The following is a 22720-nucleotide window of genomic DNA, read 5'->3' on the forward strand; positions in this document are numbered from 1 at the left end:
AAAGCTTCCTAGCAGCCTCCAGTTGATCGGTAATTCAGGGTTATTACTCAGCCGAATATACTGGCCACGTTAAACCCGCCAAATAAGTAATCTTAAGTTCCGGTGTGAGAGACGCTTTGGTCCAGAGTGTATCACATACCTGTCAATAGTCTAGGATGATGTAAATCGCTTTGTTGTTAGCTTCTTAGTCAGCGTATAAATAATAAGAAATAACAATGTTTGTTTTCTTGGTTTTTTGTGGTTGTTACTTTTTTAATACATACTACTGTTAACGAAACATGCTCGACACATGTTTCTGCCAGGTATTTGCAATCGGAGTACCTTGTGAAATTTTGTACGTACTGTTTTTGCCTATCGGAAAGGCCCGATGATATTCCGATTGAGTGATGTGATGAATTTGGAATATATCGGTATTAATCCAACACCTGCCAATGATTGAAGTTTGGACCGTCGGTAAGAAGAGAATCATTATCTTATTGTCCCGTGTTAGTTTAAATTTTATTCAAAGCAGAGACAACGTGGCAATTTTAATTTTGACAACGGAGTCCGATTTTAAATGTCCATTTTCATCTGCAGCTGCTGTCATGCATACACTTAACATACGATGATGCGCGGTGAAATGACGAGTCTTCTTCACGGCAAAGAGTTCATCCCGGATTTTATCAATCAGCATATAGCAATGCAATAAATACAAGAATAATTTTAGTAATTTTGAAAAGTATCAGTAAGGACGCGAGTATAATATTACACGAACAAGATTTTACTCTATTTTCAATTCATAAAATCAAATTAATGAATCAGTGCATATAATTGGATACAGATTATAGTACAGTCACATGGGTCATGTAGGCATCCAGCACCAACTATTTCAGTACTGGGTGTCATTTTTTAGAATTTGATTCTACATACCATTAAGTGGCAAGTATTCACTTCATTTGGATTCTTTTACATCAATATTCCTTTGGAAGGTCATTATTTAGACGCCCCGAGAGGTGCTTATGGCAAATGCAATGTTCAAGTACATAGACATTTTTGGATGAAATGAACCTAAAGATGTGATCCAGTACAATCCGGATTGAATGTTGTGTGCTGTGATGTCATAATGAAAGGTACACATTTTAATGAATAGATTCACACTACCCTCAATTGTGACGATTCCACTTGACGCGCTCTTATTTTGACCCAAGTTTAGTACATGGCCACCATCGTAAAAGTTTATAGTGATAGATAATTTTTTTGTCTGGAAGTTTCTTGGTGACAGTTTAGGTGCAGAACATCCATTAATCAGGATTGACTAGACTTTGGTGAAAGAAAATTAGTGTTAAATTTTAAGAACAATTTATATTTAATTTAAAATGAGTAAATGTGCATACATGACCCATGTGACTTGTACTATAGAAGCTGTGCTTAAAATAAACCAAAAGGAAATATTTATTGATTGATACCTCAACTGCTTTGCCAGTACAGTGCATAATCCAAAAACTTGGCATAGCCCATTTAGTGAGAAAAGCTGGTCATTGCAACCACAATTGATGTATTTTAGTTGTCAACAAAAGTTACCATTTTGAAATGCACACATGAAATTGCATAGCCATACTGCATGCAACCTTTCTGGGGTAACTAAGCAAGGCTTACATTGGCAAAGCAAGGATCTATTAGAATACAGTATAAGAGAGAGGGAGTTGTTGTTGTTGTGAGGTTTACACCATTTATCAGCACACGATAGGCTATACATGGCAGCCAGTATTAATGGTGGAGGAAGAACCCGGAAAAGCCCCAGAAAGAACCACTGACCCACGAGAAGCTACTGTTATTTATTATTTGTACCTCTATATTTCTTTGATTTTTATCTATCCTGGGTATGCAAAATCTTACAGATGTTATACAAGATAGCACCATTCTAATTGTTCGCAGGAACCCAAGCTTCTGAGTCTTATATCTTTGAAATTCTCAAAGGACCCATCTTTTCTCCATATGAATCTTCACTGTGACCAGCCACATTTTCCTCATGCGATGCTCACTTTTTGATATTTTTTGTCAGCCATTGACATTCTACAGAATAGCTAATGGCTAGACTTGGTTACCATATATACTCTCTTATAACACAAGTCCAACTGCAAACCGCACAGACTACTATCTTCCATTGCATAATGCATCTGCAGATCTGGGTCTGTGTCATTTTTTACGAGTTATCTTAAAACAAACAGCATAGAGACTGATGTGTGGGCATATCATGCTTTAGCAGATCAGGATCTTAGTTGTTTGAGGTTTGAATTATAAGCAGGTATGTACAGTACACTGGCAAGAAGCAAATGTGAATAAATTAAAGTTAATCCTAGCCCAATGTGATAACTTAAGCCAGTGTTCTATTGAATGTGTGTAAGTACCAGTGATTGTTTGGCAAATGAACAATGTCCTTTTGTTTAACAGTGTTTAAATTGGTGTTGATCTGTAAATAATCATGAAAGTAATGACACCTTTCTCAGAGTTTGGATTGGATAATACTATCAAATCATTAAGGAGCAAGGAAACTTCGAATGTGAGAACTTTGGAGAAGTAGTTCTCATGGTTGATAAAAGTAGAATCCAATAGTAAATAAAAAACATTTTTTTGAGTGGTGTAAGACTAAAGAAAAAAACAGAATCCTTTTACTTAAAAATAGAAATACTGAATGCAGTTATCTGCCTTTAACCCTCTTAAACTTAACCTGGATAATTTAATTATTGTTGAGTCTTACCATGCTGCTGAAAAAAGGATAAAATCCTATATGATGTTGAAAAAACTCTACAAATTAGTTTGAAAAATGATGTCTCCAAATTAGTGTGAAAAATGATGATCACAGAGCAGAACAGTATAGTGAAACTGAATAAATTAGTCAGAATAATGGAGGAACACCCTGAAGACTTTGATGACCAGAATGTCAAAGAAACATTTGAAAAACTAGAGTGCAGTATGATATGCAAATTTCTGGACAGTTACTGAAAAATAGTTTCTCTCTAATGTGGTCTTATGAGGCATAGAATTTAACTAAGACCTGTAATAAAATATTGATCATTTTTCTTTCTAACATTTTGAAAGTGATGGACTCATGAGTTTATGCCAGAGACTTTAGGAAATATGCTAGTTAGTTCCATGAGTGCAGATTCCAGGACTCTTCATCCTGAAACTGTGTTGAGAGCCCTCCATTCTCTTCAGGATGTTGGTTATGTCATCACAAAAACTTTCCCACATTAGTTCCACATCATCTGAATCCACTAAATTCTGTACATTTTGAGTTAAGGATGTTTCTTCTGTTTTGATTTTTTCCCATTTTAATTTTTTTTCCTAGTCGGGTTTCTTATGAATCAAACATTCATGTTATTGATCTTGGAAAAAATTGGGTGTATATCGGCATTTACATTTGTCATCATCATAGTCTGAGATTCCTGGGATGGACTGAAAATGTTTGATGAGTGAAACTGTTGATGGAGAGTGTTTGATATAACTTGTAGTATCTTTGTAGCTGACCATAATTTGGGAAATGCATACAAAATCAATGTTTATTTGAATCATACTTCCTTGTCATTATCAAGTAGGACCACTTGGGTATGAGGTGCAGGGGTCCCAGCAACACTGTAGGAAATGTCAGTCAAAGCTACGTTTAGAAGGACTATCCAACCAAAGCTACCTTTAGAAGGACTATCCGCCATGGAAGATGATATTCATCATTCACCAAAACAATGCAGAGTACTACTGTACAGTGTCATCAGCTGATCTTTGACATTGTTTTATTTGAGAGATTGCATCCCATTCACATCCATTTCATGTCTGCTTTTCCAAAGTTTGTTCTTAAACATATTTATAGAGGATAATTAGGTACTTATCTGTCTACCATGCATTTTTATGTTTACATCAAATTTAAAGGAAATCACTACAGTGATTCTAAATGAAAGAACAGCTGGTCAAGTATACTTCTTTCCTTGTCAATTTCTTCATTTCCTATTTTCATTTCAGACTGTTTGCTCACTAGTGGATAAACTGAGTAGCGATTGAGCTTGTTGCCATGTGGTGATTCTTTCACTTCACGATGTCACGTTATGATGAAGACTTGTTTGAGAATCCTTTCTTTGTGGCTCTCCAGCGAGAAAATGCAAAATTGTTTGAGAAAGCCACCACAAATAGATGGATAGTAAGTCAAGCTAACTACCATATTTATAGTAATAATATTGCGCATCTGTCTGTCTGGTTGTCTGTCAGTCTGTCTGTCTATTCATCATCCGTTGGGGTTTCTGTAAGATAACTTTAACTGTTGGATTTTGGCCAGATTTGGTATGCACCTTTATATTTATATGCACCTTTATATTTATAAGTCCTCAGCAGTGTTACATTTTCAGCCTTCTCTGTCTTCTTTTACTTGAGTTATGCCCCCTGATTACCAAACCTCCAGACTTGATTGTGACTTCGTCATTAATGACACTTTTAATGAGTAAGATTTCCACTGTCCCACAACCATATACTGTTGCGGTGCCTCCTGGTTACCTTTCTTTCATTACTTTAGCAAAGTATGTTGGATTTCAGCCCAATATGATTATGAAGTACAAATTTCATGGATTATGGATTGCCCACTTAAGCTGGTTTACATGGACAGATATGGCAAGAAATTAAGTGCTCACCCTGAGTAGTGGATGTCCACTTTGTTTTTTAAAGAAAAAAAATTGAGAAATTCATTTGATGTTTTCATGTTATTGTGTGTGCTTCCATTAACCTTTCAATGCCTCACATATAAGTCTATAACAGCAGCACAGAGTTATGACATGTTTACAAAAACTGACATGTATGTTATGTTGATGAGACCTTTGGATTTTAAGTCATCATTAAGAGGAGTTATGTCCCTTCTCCTTGCATTGGTTTCCCATCAAGTTTCCGAGTTTAAGACCAGCCATATAAACTGATTTAGGCATATCTGTATATCTGTCTGTGGTTCCTCTATTGCTAATGGCTCCCATTTGATGGTGTGTTACTGTAATGGCTCAAATTTGATGGCGTGCTACTGCAATGGCTCTAGTTTGATGGTGTGTTACTGTAATGGTTCTAGTTTGATGGTGTGTTACTGTAATGGTTCTAGTTTGATGGTGTTCTACCATAATGTCTCTAGTTAGATGGTGTGTTACTGTAATGGCTCTAATTTGATGGCATGTTAATGTAATGGTTCTAATTTGATGGCATGCTACTGTAATGGCTCTAATGTGATGGCGTGTTACTGTAATGGCTCTAGTATGATGGCGTGTTACTGTAATGGCTCTAATTTGATGGCGTGTTACTGTACTGGCTCTAGTTTGATGGTGTGTTACTGTAATGACTCTAATTTGATGGCGTGCTACTGTAATGGCTCTAATTTGATGGCATGCTACTGTAACGGCTCTAGTTTGATGGTGTGTTACTGTAATGGTTCTAGTTTGATGGTGTGTTACTGTAATGGCTCTAGTTTGATGGTGTGTTGCTGTAATGGCTCTTATTTGATGGCGTGTTACAGTAATGGCTCTAATTTGATGGCGTGCTACTGTAATGGCTCTAATTTGATGGCGTGCTACTGTAATGGCTCTAGTTTGATGGTGTGTTACTGTAATGGTTCTAGTTTGATGGTGTGTTACTGTAATGGCTCAAATTTGATGGCGTGCTACTGCAATGGCTCTAGTTTGATGGTGTGTTACTGTAATGGTTCTAGTTTGATGGTGTGTTACTGTAATGGTTCTAGTTTGATGGTGTTCTACCATAATGTCTCTAGTTAGATGGTGTGTTACTGTAATGGCTCTAATTTGATGGCGTGTTAATGTAATGGTTCTAATTTGATGGCATGCTACTGTAATGGCTCTAATGTGATGGCGTGTTACTGTAATGGCTCTAGTATGATGGCGTGTTACTGTAATGGCTCTAATTTGATGGCGTGTTACTGTACTGGCTCTAGTTTGATGGTGTGTTACTGTAATGGCTCTAGTTTGATGGTGTGTTACTGTAATGGCTCGACCACTCCAGTGGCCTAGTGGTTAGAGCATCCGCCGTGGAAGTGGGAGGTCATGGGTTCGAACCCGGACCGAGTCATACCAAAGATTTACACAGTGTATCCCCTAGGGGTGCAAGACTGGGGGACAGACTGAATAAAAACAAACTTTCTTACCAAAATTGGGGTGAAATTAAAAATTTGGGGGTATCTGAAGTGCAGATGAAGGTAAAGGTGAAACACTGCTTACCCAAATGGAAGTAACAGCTGCCTCACTTGGCGTTTAGCATTAAGAGGGTAGTGTTAGGACTGGTTGGCCTAGTGTCAGGATAATGTGACTGGGTGGGACATCATACTACATGTCTGCGGCATGATGCCCCAGTGCTAGACATCACTGTAACCTGCCACACTGCAGACATCATATCGGTATGACTGAACAATTGTTAAAGCTATGTTATAAATCCTAATCACACTCACAAACACACACTGTAATGGCTTTAGTTTGATGGTGTGTTACTATAATGGCTCTAGTTTGATGGTGTGCTACTGTAATGGTTCTAGTTTGATGGTGTTACTGGAAACTGTCTCTAAGTAAATTACAGACTGGTACCTGCTAATGGTTCTAGTTTGATGGTGTGTTACTGGAACTCATCTCTAAGTAAATTGTAGACTGGTACCTGCTAATGGCTCCAGTTTGATGGTGCGTTACTGGAACTCATCTCTAAGTAAATTGTAGACTGGTACCTGCTAATGGTTCTAAGTTGATGGTGTATTACTGGAACTCATCTCGAAATAAATTATAGACTGGTACCTGCTAATGGTTCTAAGTTGATGGTGTATTACTGGAACTCATCTCGAAATAAATTACAGACTGGTGACTGCTAATGGCTCTAGTTTAATGTTGTGTTACTGGTTCTCATCTCTGTAAATTACAGACTGGTACCTGCTATTGGCTCTAGTTTGGTGGTGAGTTACAGGCACTTATCTGTAAATAAATTATAGACTGATACCTGCTAATGGCTCTAGTTTGATTGTGTATTACTGGAAATGATCTTTAAGTAAATTACAGACTGGTACCTGTTAATGGCTCTGGTTTGATGTTGTGTTACTGGTACTCATCTCTATGTAAATTACAGACTGGTACCTGCTATTGACTCTAGTTTTATGGTATGTTACTGGCACTTATCTGTAAATAAATTATAGACTGGTACCTGTTAATATCTCTAGTTTGATAGTGTGTTACTAGAACTCATCTCTAAGCAAATTACAGACTGATACCTGCTAATGTTTCTAGTTTGATCATGTGTTACTGGAACTCATCTCTAAGTAAATTACAGACTGATACCTGCTAATGGCTCTAATTTGATCATGTGTTACTGGAACTCATCTCTAAGTAAATTACAGACTGGTACCAGCTAATGGCTCTAGTTTGATGGTGTGTTACTTGAACTCATCTCTAAGTAAATTACAGACTGGTATCTACTAATGGCTCTAGTTTGATCATGTGTTACTGGAACTCATCTCTAAGTAAATTACAGACTGATACCTGCTAATGGCTCTAGTTTGATCATGTGTTACTGGAACTCATCTCTAAGTAAATTACAGACTGATACCTGCTAATGTTTCTAGTTTGATCATGTGTTACTGGAACTCATCTCTAAGTAAATTACAGACTTATACCTGCTAATGGCTCTAGTTTGATCATGTGTTACTGGAACTCATCTCTAAGTAAATTACAGACTGGTACCAGCTAATGGCTCTAGTTTGATGGTGTGTTACTTGAACTCATCTCTAAGTAAATTACAGACTGGTATCTACTAATGGCTCTAGTTTGATCATGTGTTACTGGAACTCATCTCTAAGTAAATTACAGACTGATACCTGCTAATGGCTCTAGTTTGATCATGTGTTACTGGAACTCATCTCTAAGTAAATTACAGACTGATACCTGCTAATGGATCTAGTTTGATCATGTGTTACTGGAACTCATCTCTAAGTAAATTACAGACTGATACCTGCTAATGGCTCTAGTTTGATCATGTGTTACTGGAACTCATCTCTAAGTAAATTACAGACTGATACCTGCTAATGGATCTAGTTTGATCATGTGTTACTGGAACTCATCTCTAAGTAAATTACAGACTGGTACCAGCTAATGGCTCTAGTTTGATGGTGTGTTACTTGAACTCATCTCTAAGTAAATTACAGACTGGTATCTACTAATGGCTCTAGTTTGATCGTGTTTTACTGAAACTCATCTCTAAGTAAATTGTAGACTCATACCTGACATTGCATTTGCAGGTCAGAGTGAGTCAGAAGTTTTGGTCACTCCACTGTAATTTGGCCTTTGTAACACTTTTAATAAACATTTTAAACTGCTTGATAAGCTATGATAGATAATGTTTTTAACATATTTGCAGATGAAATATTATATTCTATAACTAGTTTGATAACTCAGCAGACAAAAATCAAAACTCCAAGAAGTCATCATTGTTATTTCTGTATTTTCAATGTACACTCACTGGTTTTTCTTCCTTTTTTTGGCAGATCCCTTCTAAAAGAATCAGGTATCAATAGATTGCAGCTGATGGCGATTTCACTTAGTTATGTAAAAATGATGACATTGTGTAGATTGGATTTTTATCATATTGGTTTAAAAGAATTAGAAACTCTACCAAATTATTGAAATATTTATATTGTTGTAATCAGTTGTTAAATTTTATATAAATCAGTGGAAAGCTGGATCATGATGGGGTGACCAAAATTTTACAGTTTGCTTTACTTAGGGTTTACTACAAGTGCTAGATAAGTTCATGTTATATTTGGGTAAAATGGTACTTTTCAGTGTTTGAAGTAAAGCTGAAATGAATATCAGCTTTTTCTGTTTGAATTTTCGTTGAATGTATTCAGATAGAAGTTTAATTCTTTTGTTGCTGTTGATGTGAATATGTATGAAGCTATGAAATCTTTGCATTTTATCTTTGTCTTCTTTAAAAGCTATTGATTCCTCCCCTGCATTCAATTGTTGGGTTTTTGATTAATTTAATGGGGGTGGGTGTGTGGGTTGTCACTCAGATTGATAAATAAATGTAGTTGTTGTTTTCCCATTTTATCTTCGAATACAGTGAGACCAAAAATTCAGCACTGACAAGGAACTGTAGGTAAAAGACAGGCAGTAAATCTGAGTTACTTATTCAATCAAATGTGGCATCTGTTATCTAAAAGATTGTTTTTGGTCAGTGATTTGCTCATGATCAAAATTAAATGTGGATGGTTGATATATTCACAGAGGCTTTGGGACTAAGATATGACCTCTGTTCTATAACATTTTCCTTCTCAATTTGATGTATTATTACACACAATCATTTCAAAAGTACCTGAATAATAAGGAAGAGAAATAGCAATGTGACAGTTTAGATTAATGAAAATAATTGGCAACGAGAGCAGTGTGGCTATTCAGAATTTTGTCCTTGGATTAATCAACATGTTTTTTTTCTCCTTCAGATTTGTATTCCCAAATACTCTGTTGTCAGTAAAGTAGATTCTCTGACCAGTGAAGTATTTGAGGACCAAATTTTGTTGCCAAAGGAGGGAAGTGATGAAGAATTTCTTACAGTGTCAGGATATGTAAGTATTATAATTGTAAATGAAAATATGCTTCTTGGAGATCCAAAGAAATGTATTCAAATAAACCTGCTTTTAAAGCTGACTTGGCTTTAAGAAGAAAATATATTTTTCTGTCTATTTTGTTCCCAATGTACAGATGGCAACAGCTTAGATCAGCAGTTAGATAATAAACCAACAGATCAGAGTCTACAGGATATTTGTAGAAATCCACTTGGGAATAAATAAACCAACAGATCAGAGTCTACAGACATTCTTGTCCTATGATATCTTAAAACAGTTCGTCAGCTTGCAAACTCAAGACAATATTCTTGTCCTTGATTGTTATGATGCATGTTGCTTGTTAATATTGTTAACTCATGAGATTTCTTTGAAAGGTGTGTTTGGAAATCAAAGGCACTCGTCTCTTATGATTATCTACCAGGAGGATTTCAGTCAAAGTGTAATTGATCTTAACAAAAATGTGTCACATATTTATGATATGTTGTTTACCTGAAAATTAAAGGAGACTGATACATACTTACTGCCTGGTGAACAAATAAATGGATACAAATATATGCTCTCATACCATTCTCAAAAGCTGGCTTGTCAAATATTTTGATGTTTGTCACCAATTTTATGATTAGATGCTAATTATTAAATAAATGTGAAAGTGGATGCAGGCATGAGTGGAAATGACACATCCCAGAATAAAGAGTGGAGAGTGAAATCATTGTTATTATATGCTCATTTTTTTCTCCGTTAACATAAAATGTTTATTATCATTCTGGGGAAGAGATTGCACATGAATAATACATGACGATCATGGCATGGAGCCTGAAATTTTCTTTGTATTTTTCTTATCCACAAAAAAGTAGTTTTTTCTTCTTAAAAGTATGAAAAATAACATGTACAAAGTTTATTTTGGGATCACATAGGGCTTCGCGAGTGTCCCAAACTGTAATTTTATTTTCCTTACTGGCAGCAAAATAGACCATCTGGCATTTTTTTTTTTTTTTTTTTTTATTGCTGTCATTATTGGCTGTTTAAACTTGTATATACAGCTGTTAGGTTTTAGTGGAGAAATTCCCAAGTGGAAAAGTCCAAACAAATGTTATATATTCAGACATCAGTAAAAATAAATTTACACAGTTCTGTTATAGGTTTATCTTTTCAGTTCAAGGTCTTTTACCTAAACATCTCTATCGCTTAAATGTCTAGCTATTTCTAAACCCTTTCTATTTATCCATGTATATGTTTATATACATGTATATTTCTGTTTTTGCTTTCGTACTATATCTTTCTCATCTACATATCTACCTACATGTATTATTTACACATATCTTTTTTCATAATTTTATTTATTGGCATATAGTTTTAAGGTGCCAATAAAGATAGGATGGTTATTTTGGGTAACATTTCATCAGCATAAGCATGTACATGCATCCATTGACCATGTTCATTTTAGGTCATTGTTAACCATGTATGTAGCTCAAAATTTGTCAATTGATACAAATTTTGAGTTTATTTTCATTGCCCCCAAATAATGGAAGATGCACATTAAGAAAACCTGTCTTTAATCTCTGGAATATAATTCTCCAATATTTAAAACCTGGTCTCTTTTGACAAAATTGACAAAGTTTTTCCCCCACAAAAATCATATGATAGATGGTATATTGTAAATTGCCTGCCCATGTGTCTGTGTATAAATCCCCATCAGTCTGTTCACCTTGTAACATGAACACCAAAATGTTCATCTTGTAACATGAACACTGGTATGTTGACCTTGTAATCTAAAAACGCCAGTATGTTCATCTTGTAACATGAACACCAATATGTTCATCTTGTAATGTGAACACCAGTATGTTCATTTTGTTACATGAACATCAGTATGTTCATTTTGTTACATGAACACCTGTATGTTCATCCTGTGATCTAAAAATACCAGTATGATCATCTTGTAACATGATCACCAGTATGTTCACCTTGCTATATAAACATCAGTGTTTTCATCTTGTGACATGAACATCAGTATGTTCATCTTGTAACATGAACATCAGTATGTTAATCTTGTTATATGAACACCAGTATGCTAATTTTGTAACACGAACATCAGTATGTTCATCTTGTGATATGAACACCAGTATGTTCATCTTGTAATCTAAAAATATCAATATGTTCACCTTGTATTCTGAACACTGGTATGTTCACCTTGTAATCTAAAAATGCCAGTATAATTACCTTGTAACATGAACACCAGCATGTGCACTTTGTAAACTGAACACAGTATGTTCACCTTGTAAAATGAACAGTGGTGTGTTCACCTTGTACAGTGAATGTATGTATGCTGCTCTTATAACCTGAACACTTGTATATTCATCTTGCAATCTGAATACTCGGGCCTCACTTGAATTTTAAAACCAGGAGTCCACAACTCCTATTATGGTAAAAATAGGAGTCCCACTAGCAGAAGTGCAGTCCCCTCCCAGAAGCATGTTGGACATACTTGAAGTGGTTCATGTCCAGATTGCCACCGAGTTTCATTTTCCTCATTCTTTACACCACTGACATGTAGCTCTTGTTTGTCCATCAGGGAAAGGTCATATTCCAAACACTAAGCTAGGCATCATGCACCATGTTACACTTAGCCAGTGTCCCATCTGAACTATCATTTCTAGAAACTTGAGCATTCTTCAGAATCTCATTACAGTCTTGGTCAATTTGCCATTTAACCCCAAAATGCTTATCCAAATTTGCAAATGGCATTTTGTCAAAATCTCGATATTTGTCTTGATTTGAGGACACATGCACTACTGAAGGTAGTGGCTACACTCAGAAACAAACACACAATTTAAAGCTAAAGTTGTTCATTTGATGTATTGTTATAATGACCACTCTTATAATGACCACATGTACATCTGTGTCTTTCTGCCTCTGAATTTAGCAATTGTAAATATCACCACATTTTCCCACTTAGCAGCTGGTCGAAGCTTTTGAACTTGCCACTCAGCTATTGCATCATGTTCTTTCAATGTTCTCTTATAATGGCAATATGCACATTTAGGGGACTTTCAGCCACTGAAGTCTGTCATTGTAAATATCAGCACAGCTAAAATGATCAATTGATCAGCAGATATTCCCTCACAGCAGGTGGTTGAAGCAGGAATGGCAAGTCTTTGAATTTGCTGCCCACCTATTGTGTGCATATGGAGGACTCACTTGTAAGAAGTTTTCTGTTTCCCAGATAACAATTTGCATCCAAATACACATGATTAAATGTTTCTGAGACAAATACACATGATTAAATGCTTCTGAGACCTACCGCAGACACTGTTATGTTCACCTTGTAACCTGAATGTTGGTGTGTTCACCTTGTAGCCTGAATGTTGGTGTGTTCATTTTGTGATCAGAATATTGGTATGTTCACCTTGTAATATGAACACCTGTATGTTCATATTGTAACTTGAACACCTGTATGTTCACCTTTAACCTGAACATATGTATGTTATTTTAATCTTGCAACATGAACATCTGTTCATTTTTTAACATAAAAGTCAATGTGTTCATTTTATAACCTTAATACGGCATGTACTACTATGTTCAGTGTTACCTGAACAATAGTATATTTACCTTTTAGCCTAAACATGTCTGTTCACCTTGTTACCTGAACACTGTCCACAATTATTGAGAGTGTGTGATCATATTTAGCGTGATGCTTCACAAGGATGAATAGATATAAAACTTTCATATCCTCTGAGATTGTGTAAAGACGATAATTGCAGCTGCTTTCATACCTAGTTTGAGCATTATAGTTGCACATGTGCTTAAAATGTCACTGTAATTTATGTTTTTCTTTCACTTCAGGAAGTTGTTGTAGAGAATGGAAATGTGATTATAACCATAGCAAGCACTGAGAGCAAGGTATGGTATTGTTTTTATTTTAGTTGAACATGTTCCATGAGCTGGTACTTGAATGAAATGCCATGAGCTAGTACTTGAACATGGGTCATAAGCTGGTACTTGAACATTTGTCATATGCTGGTACTTAGACATGGCCCATAAGCTAGTACTTGAATATATGCCATAAGCTGGTACTTGAACATGTGCCATAAGCTAGTACTTAAATATGTGTCATAAGCTGGAACTTGAACATGGGTCATAAGCTGGTACTTGAACATGGGCCATAAGCTAGTACTTGAACATGGGCCATAAGCTGGTACTTGAACATGTGTCATAAGCTGGTACTTAAACATGGCCCATAAGCTAGTACTTGAATATATGCCATAAGCTGGTACTTGAACATGTGCCATAAGCTAGTACTTGAATATGTGTCATAAGCTGGTACTTGAACATGTGTCATAAGCTGGTACTTGAACATGTGCCATAAGCTGGTACTTGAACATGGGTCATAAGCTGGTATTTGAACATGGGTCTTAAGCTAGTACTTCAACATGTGTCATAAGCTGGTACTTGAACATGTGACATAAGCTTGTACTTTAATATGGCCATAAGCTGGTACTTGAACATGGGCCATAAGCTGGTACTTGAACATGTGCCATAAGCTGGTACTTGAACATGGGTCATAAGCTGGTACTTGAACATGTGTCGTAAGCTAGTTCTTCAACATGTGTCATAAGCTGGTACTTGAACATGGGCCATAAGCTAGTACTTGAACATGTGTCATAAGCTGGTACTTGAACATGTGTCGTAAGCTAGTACTTCAACATGTGTCGTAAGCTAGTACTTCAACATGTGTCATAAGCTGGTACTTGAACATGGGCCATAAGCTGGTACTTGAACATGGGCCATAAGCTGGTACTTGAACATGTGTCATAATCTGGTACTTGAACATGTGTCATAAGCTGGCACTTGAACATGTGTCGTAAGCTGGTACTTGAACATGGGCCATAAGCTGGTACTTGAACATGTCATAAGCTGGTACTTAAACGTATACCATAAGCTGGTTCTTGAAGATGTGTCATAAGCTGGTACTTCAACATGTGCTATAAGCTGGTACTTCAATATGTGCCATAAGCTGGTACTTGAACATGTGTCATAAGCTGTTATTTGAATGTGTCATAAGCTGGTACTTGAACATGTGCCCTAAGCTAGTACTTCAACATGTGTCATAAGCTGGTACTTGAACATGTGCCATAAGCTAGTACTTCAACATATGTCATAAGCTGGTACTTGAATATGTGCCATAAATTGGTACTTCAGCATGTGCCATAAGCTGGTACTTCAACATGCGCCATAAGCTCGTACCTGAGCATTAATGTATGTAAAAATTGAGGTACAATCAATTCCTGTTATAATGACCATGTTCGCTTCCTGCCATTTTGTCAACATAACAATGTCTTTGTAAAGGTCATGCCTTTAATTTAGAAAACTTTATATTGTCACACAAATACATGTATGTGTCTGTGTGATTTGGATTTTTAACGTAGCTTTAACAATTTTTCAGTTATATTGCTACAATGACTGCACTGTGGCAGTTTACAGTGATGTCTAGCACTGAGGCATCATGCCGCAGACATGTAGCATGATGTCCCATCCAGTCACATTATCCTGACACCAGGCCGACCAGTCCTAACACTAACCTCTTAATGCTGAGTGCCAAGCGTGGCACCTGTTAGTACCATTTTTGTAAGTCTTTGATATGACTCAGTCGGTTATTGAACCCACGACCTTCCACATCCAAGGCGGACACTCTAACCACTAGGCCACCGGAGCAGTTGCCAATACATGTAAAAATGATTAGAATGAGCCAGAAAGATAAATTTCTACTTACTGTTAAATATTATCTTGATTATTTTTGCTTAAATCAAGCATTAATTTTTTAAAACATTTTAATAGTCAAGGTTTTAGTAGGATCTTAGGAAATAGCATCCTCTGACTTAGTCCTGATGAAACTAAAATCCCAGTGACATTATAGTGTTAGTGTATTTAATTTGTATATGTTAGTTTTTTCTTTATGATTATAGGTTATGCATAATTGTATTTTGTACTTGACCTTTTTGGGGCCCCGAGTGGCTGAGTGGTCTAAAGCACTCACCGTTACGGATCACTGCCATCTCACCTCTGTCTGCTTGGGTTCAAGTCTCGGATTTGGCCAATGTGGGAATGTGAGAAAGCTTGCCAGTAGCTTCTTGTGGTTTGGCCGTTCTTTCAGGGGTTTTCCCAGGTTCTTCCTCCACCATTTATACTGGCTGCCATGTATAGCCTATCTTGTGCTAAAAAATGGCATTAAACCTTACAATAACAACAACATTTTGATCTTTTCTAAAATCAAGTTCACATTTTACCGGACTAGGGTCAATGATGTTGTTTTTATTTTGTATCAAATAATACATAGTTATTATTTCTCTAGTAGTGTGGGTTTAATATCATTGTCAATAAAGGTAAACATGTTTATTTGGGTCTGGGTCTAGGATAATGGAATTCACGTATGAAGAACATGTACCTGATGTTTCCCAAGTACTTATTTATAATTTTATTAACAGATTTTATTTGTTTACAACTTAGAATTTTCTAGCTCTACTTTTGTGTCTTACTTCTCTATAAAATCTTGTTTACTTGAAAACGTATTCATTCTTGGAATAACATCAGATGCAGAATCATTTGTATTGTTGTGTTCAGTTTTTGATTGGGTGGAATTATTTATTCAAATTATCATTATTCTTTGGAATTACAAAGTGCTCAATAATATTGTTAGAAACAATAATTTGGAATTATAGTGAATTCAGACAAGGATACCATGAATTATATTATTGTGAATAATTGGAATACTGTTAGCACATCATCACACTTCAGGCCATTGTACATTGGTATGTTCAAGACTACAGGCATATCAACACCTTCAGTGCTGCATCTTACTTTGAACACCACTGGAATTTAGTTAGATCTTTATTCATTAGGACTGGTGATGGAATTCTTTGGACTATATGTGATTTAGTTTACAATAGTTTAAGTTCTATTTAAATTTTGTATTCTAAGGAAATAATTATTTGTTGAATATTACAAGACTTGTTGGTCTTCACTTTTTGTTACTTAGTTTAAGACCATAGAGTCATAATATTGAAGCAATGTACATATTTTTATACTGGAAAATAGTTCATGGAGTTGGAAATTAAATTTTATCAAGATAAAATTTTATATTGCACATTCTTTTTCGGTTATGACAGATATTGTATTGTAATGAATGTTGTTGTAATGATTTTGAATGTATTAGTAAAACCTTAGGAATAGATAAGAATTGCAGAAAATTGCACCTAAAACCTAAAACCAGTCTCCTAATCCTATATTAGGTCATGAATAACACATCATTGTTCATTTTTCATTTTGTCAAGCCAGTCTTTACTGAAGCTCAGCTTGAAATTTATTGACTCACTTGTTATGTTTCATATAGAGATAGTAATTGATTCTTTGTAAAATATGTGGACATATCTGTTATATCTCCTCATGCAGAGATATCGATTTTGAATTTGTATTCACCATATGCAGGTTCCTTGACCTGTGTCCTATAATTCGCCAGAAAGTTTATTTTTGTACTCTCATTGTAGGTGCCAGTTTTGTTTGAGGAGACTTTCTATAATAGCAAGGATGAGAATTACAGGGTATTGTGTGTGGACACCTTCTTCAGGGCTACAGTTGCTGGTATGGCAGTATGCAAAAATAAAAACATAAATAGAAACTTAAATATTTCAGTGTTGCCTCAAACAATATCTGTTTCAAACTATTTAGTATAGGGATCATTCCCAGATTGCAAAATTCAAATGTTTGCCAAAATATGATGGAGCCTGAAGGTTTTTAATCAGAGTACCTTCCAATGTTTGAAACTTGTATATAATTTGCAATCAGTATTCTCATATGGTCCATTACTTAATAATGGACATAGCCTGTATATTAAAAAATGCTTCAAAAAGTTTGCTGTTTGTATTCACTTATAAGTTGATTCCACCTACAAACAACATAGACCCTGATTTGCCATTGCATGATATGTTGGCAGATCAGGGGCTATATTATTTGTTCTACTGATTACTCCTAACATACTGCACAGACTCCGATCTGTCGGCACATTTTGTGTGAAATCAGATCCAGGCCTGTACGATCTGTCACATTGTGTGAAATCAGATCCAGGTCTGTCCGGTCTCTCACATTGTGTGAAATCAGATCCAGGCCTGTCCGGTCTGTCACATTGTGTGTACTCAGATCCAGGCCTGTCCGATCTGTCACATTGTTTGAAATCAGATCCAGGCCTGTCCAATATGTCACATTGTGTGAAATCGGATCCAGGTCTTTCTGATCTGTCGCATTGTGTGAAATCAGATCCAGGCCTGTCCGATCTGTCACATTGTGTGAAATCAGATCCAGGCCTGTCTGATCTGTCACATTGTGTGAAATCAGATCCAGGCCTGTCCGATCTGTCACATTGTGTGAAATCAGATCCAGGCCTGTCCGATCTGTCACATTGTGTGAAATCAGATCCAGGCCTGTCAGGTCTGCAGTTGAACTTGACTGATAAGAGAGCATATATGGTTATTCACTTATTTTATGTTGAAACACCTTATACTCTAGTTGACATTGTATTTCACATTGACTTGTGTTTGTCTTCAAGCTAACCATTTTTTATAACATGTACTTGACCACAAACAACAGAGACTTAGACTTGCCATGTTATTCATGGTTGGGCAGTATGTTAGACTTGATCCATTGTGAGATGAGCCAGTACAGGAGGCACCTGTTGGACTGTTGCAGCAATGGATGACATGTTGGATATGAGTCATGTAGGATGTACCTATTTGGCTGTTACTGCAGCTTTGACATGCTCCAGTGATCTCCCTTTATTCATTAGTTTTCAGATTTCAGCAATCAAACTGTTTCATTTTTAGTGGTGTCTGTGTTTTCATTTTTGTGCATTTTGCTATAGATGATGATGCACACTGTTACATCAAGTGATTTCTTGTGTTTCATGAGTCGTGTGCAATGTTTTACAGGAGAAATCTCATCAGCAGGAGAAGCAGGGGTATATGTAGACAAACCTCCAACCACATATCAGGAGTGTATGAAGTTACTGTGGGGACATGCAGGTATGAATACTATGCATTTTAGTTGGAGCTTAACTCTTGTCTTGTTGGGTTCATTTTGTGTGTTTTTTCTGTAGTTGGATTTATGTTACGCTTGATTGTTTGATATTTTTTAATCATTTTCACTAAATCGTTTCAAACTTTCTTGAAATCTTCTTGAGAAAATTCCAGTATGTGATAGGTTTCCATGAACATGACATGCATTACAGGGTGAAATTTGTGAGGTAAAAACAGGCATGCATTTGTAATATGAAGCTTTGTATTGATCACAAGTAGAACAAGTAAGGTTGTCATCATTCCTTGAGATCATTAAGTTTATGCCCTCTGATTGACCATTCTTCTGACTTTGTTTTCACTGCATAACTTTACATGGCATTTCAGTTAACTTTAACATGTGATTAGCTTTGACCTTCAACAAATTTCATTTCCATCTTTACTATTACATTTACAGAGTTATGACCCCTGATATCCAACATGCAGGCTCTGGCTTGTGTAGCATAACTTTACCAAGGATAATTAGATTCCAAACAGATTTGGCAGGCACATTTATATTAATGAGACATTGTACGAGTTCTCGTTCATGTGCACTGAAATTGTCCTGTCTTCTCACTTGGGTTGGATTAGTATAACTTTACAAAGTAATTTTGTATTTCAGCCAAACCTAATTTTACCATGGTTTCATGGTCCAATACAATTTGGCAAATGGCTTCATATTGATGCCAGGTCATTGTTTAAATGAATTATTGTCGCTGAATGCTCATTGTTTCATAACTTTGGTTTCCCAATACAAGTGCTTCAGTTTAAGGCTCTACCAATTACATGTAAATGTTGCCAATAGCTTTTGTATAGAGAGATTAAATTGTATTTAGCATGGGCCTTTATGATGTAAATGTTGCCAATATTTTTTGTATACAGAGATTAAATTGTATTTAGCATGGGCCTTTATGATGTAAATGTTGCCAATAGCTTTTGTATACAAAGATTAAATTGTATTTAGCATGGGTCTTTATGATGTACATGTTGCCAATAGCTTTTGTATACAGAAATTAAATTGTATTTAGCATGGGCCTTTATGATGTACCTGTTGCCAGTAGCTTTTGTATACAGAGATTAAATTGTATTTAGCATAAGCCTTTATGATGTAAATGTTGCCAATAGTTTTTGTATATAGAGATTAAATTGTATTTAGCATGGGCCTTTATGATGTAAATGTTGCCAATAGCTTTTGTATACAGAGATTAAATTGTATTTAGCATGGGCCTTTATGATGTGCATGTTGCCAATAGCTTTTGCATATAGAGATTAAATTGTATTTAGCATGGGCCTTTAGGCTGTAAATATTGCTAAATGCTTTTGTATACAGAGATTAAATTGTATTTAGCATGGTCCTTTATGATGTACCTGTTGCCAATAGCTTTTGTATACAGAGATTAAATTGTATTTAGCATGGGCCTTTATGATGTACATGTTGCCAATAGCTTTTGTATATAGAGATTAAATTGTATTTAGCATAGGCCTTTATGCTGTAAATGTTGCCAATAGCTTTTGTATACAGAGATTAAATTGTATTTAGCATGGGCCTTTACGATGTACATGTTGTCAATAGCTTTTGTATATAGAGATTAAATTGTATTTAGCATGGGCCTTTATGCTGTAAATGTTGCCAATAGCTTTTGTATATAGAGATTAAATTGTATTCAGCATGGGCCTTTATGTTGTAAATGTTGCCAGTAGCTTTTGTATACAGAGATTAAATTGTATTTAGCATGGGCCTTTATGCTGTAAATGTTGCCAATAGCTTTTCTATACAGAGATTAAATTGTATTTAGCATGGACCTTTATGATGTACCTGTTGCCAATAGCTTTTGTATACAGAGATTAAATTGTATTTAGCATGGTCCTTTATGCTGTACCTGTTGCCAATAGCATTTGTAATGGGCAATAGATCAGTTTTGAAATATACAATAAAATGGAGTAATTAAATTTGGATGTATAAATATTCAAGAAGGTAGAAAGATGTCAGGAGTAACAACTTATTCTTAATTTCAGGTGGCAATAAAACTAAAGAGAACCTAGACAAAGCATTATCTTCCTTTAATAAATCCTACCAGAGTTTGGAAGGAGAGAATCTCAGTAACTTACAGGTACAGTATACAAACAGATAATATTTTACTTTGCAAATAATTTAAGGATCTATCATTTTTGTGTTTTAGCCACAATTGTAATTCTTGTTATACATAAAAGTTGGAGTTTTTTCTTCATATCTATTAAGAGACAAATGCTCTGTTTCTAATTGAAGATTGTGGACATTTCGGTACCTGCATTAGATTATTTTAAAAGGTCATAGGTTCAGTATTCCTTCAGGTCAGCCTGGGTTTGCTAATTTTGTAGGATCACAGGTTCAGTATTCCTTAACATTAGTCGGGGTTGGCTCATTTTGTAGGGTCACAGGTTCAGTATTTCTTTTATGTCTGCCTGGGTTGGCTCATTTTATAGGGTCAACAGTTCAGTATTTGTTCATTTCATCCTGAGTAGGGTCATATTTCTTCAGGTCAGCCTGGGTTGGCTCATTTTATATGGTCATTGATTCAATATTCCTTCAGGTCAGCCTGGGTTGGCTCATTTTATATGGTCATTGATTCAATATTCCTTCAGGTCAGCATGGGTTGGCTCATTTTGTATTCTCACAGGTTCAGTATTCCTTTTATGTCTGCCTGGGTTGGCTTATTTCATAGGGTCAACAGATCAGTATTTGTTCATTTCATCCTGAGCTGGTTTACTTTGGAGGGTCATATTTCTTCAGGTCAGCCTGGGTTGGCTCATTTTATATGGTCATTGATTCAATATTCCTTCAGGTCGGCCTGGGTTGGCTCATTTTATATGGTCATTGATTCAATATTCCTTCAGGTCGGCCTGGGTTGGCTCATTTTATATGGTCATTGATTCAATATTCCTTCAGGTCAGCCTGGGTTAGCAGTTACCATTTCCTTTGCATGATGCAGCCAATAATGTGTTAAAAACCAACCATCAACATTACTTTGCAAAAGGATTAAGTAAATTGGTTAAATTAATAATGGAGTTTTAGCAGTTTTGATTTTTATATTTGATTTTTTCCTAATGTTTGCTTTAAAAAAAATTTGAGTAAAAAATATGTTCCATTTATATTCTTACATGCTGGCTGATTTTTTGCATGCAGGCTGTTAGTTTTTAACTTGCTGGCTGACAGATTTGCTGGCTAATTGCTTGTGTATGATATCTGCTTCAGGTATATAAACCAATATGATCGTTTGCAAGAGTCAAATTTTGCCTTAATAAAAGAAGTTAAATAGAATATAAACCTTGACAGTGTTCTTTTTATTTTTAAATTGTGTTATGTTTCAGATGAAGTCTTGTTTCTATCACATAATTAGAAATGAAAACAAAATGTTAAGCTCTGTAGAAGCCTCCCTATTAGTAGAATAAGACAGTAATTCAGTAAAACAGTTGATAACCAGTTGAATAGTTGAGTTTAAGCTGATTTAGATGGTGATTATTAGAGACAGTGTAAAGAGTTTGGACCACATTACTTTTTCTGTGTTTGTTTGCTTCAGGATGCTGTATATGCACAGATGACACGGTTGATGCAAATGGTGCTTAAGGATCCAGCTCAGGTTTTTATCTTCTTCCACGTTTCCACCCCATAGTATAGTGTCACCCATGTCCATTCATTGGCCCATCTTTCGACACATCAGTCTGTATGTCCATACATCCATCACTCCATGGTCAGGTTTTGTGTTTATGTCATTTTTCAGGCATTTTATGTTTCTTCAAAATGTTCCCTGGTCACTTGAATGTTAGGAAAATAAATTTGCTACCTCCCAAATCCAGTCCTCCCCAAAAGATGAAAATCATCTTTTTTGTCTATATCATATAGTTGAAGGGCAATAACTCTTGTACCTTTCCTTGCCACTTCCATGCTTTCTAGTTTTAAGCTTTCAAGTTTTATCATCATGGCTGAGTGGGTTATGTGCTCTTAAGTCTAAAAAGACCAGAGTAACCTCATGTAAATTTCAGC

The 22720-nt window shown here is 35.8% G+C and overlaps 1 protein-coding gene across 1 annotated transcript in view; it reads left to right on the plus strand.

Annotated features, from left to right (window-relative positions):
* The first annotated feature begins 390 nt into the window (after positions 1-390).
* Positions 391-22720, plus strand: part of LOC149787417 (ankyrin repeat domain-containing protein 27-like) — a 116063-nt gene continuing 93733 nt past the window's right edge. Inside the window, exons 1-8 of the mRNA XM_089978029.1 lie at positions 391-453; positions 3994-4168; positions 9482-9604; positions 13445-13501; positions 17143-17236; positions 18577-18669; positions 20716-20810; positions 22257-22316. Of these exons, the coding sequence (XP_089834155.1) occupies positions 4067-4168; positions 9482-9604; positions 13445-13501; positions 17143-17236; positions 18577-18669; positions 20716-20810; positions 22257-22316 (624 nt within the window). The 5' untranslated portion in view covers positions 391-453; positions 3994-4066. The remainder of the gene's footprint in view (positions 454-3993; positions 4169-9481; positions 9605-13444; positions 13502-17142; positions 17237-18576; positions 18670-20715; positions 20811-22256; positions 22317-22720) is intronic.

Source organism: Sinohyriopsis cumingii, chromosome 12 (genome assembly GCF_028554795.1).
Source record: "Sinohyriopsis cumingii isolate HCF-2022 chromosome 12, ASM2855479v2, whole genome shotgun sequence".
NCBI lineage: Eukaryota > Metazoa > Mollusca > Bivalvia > Unionida > Unionidae > Sinohyriopsis > Sinohyriopsis cumingii.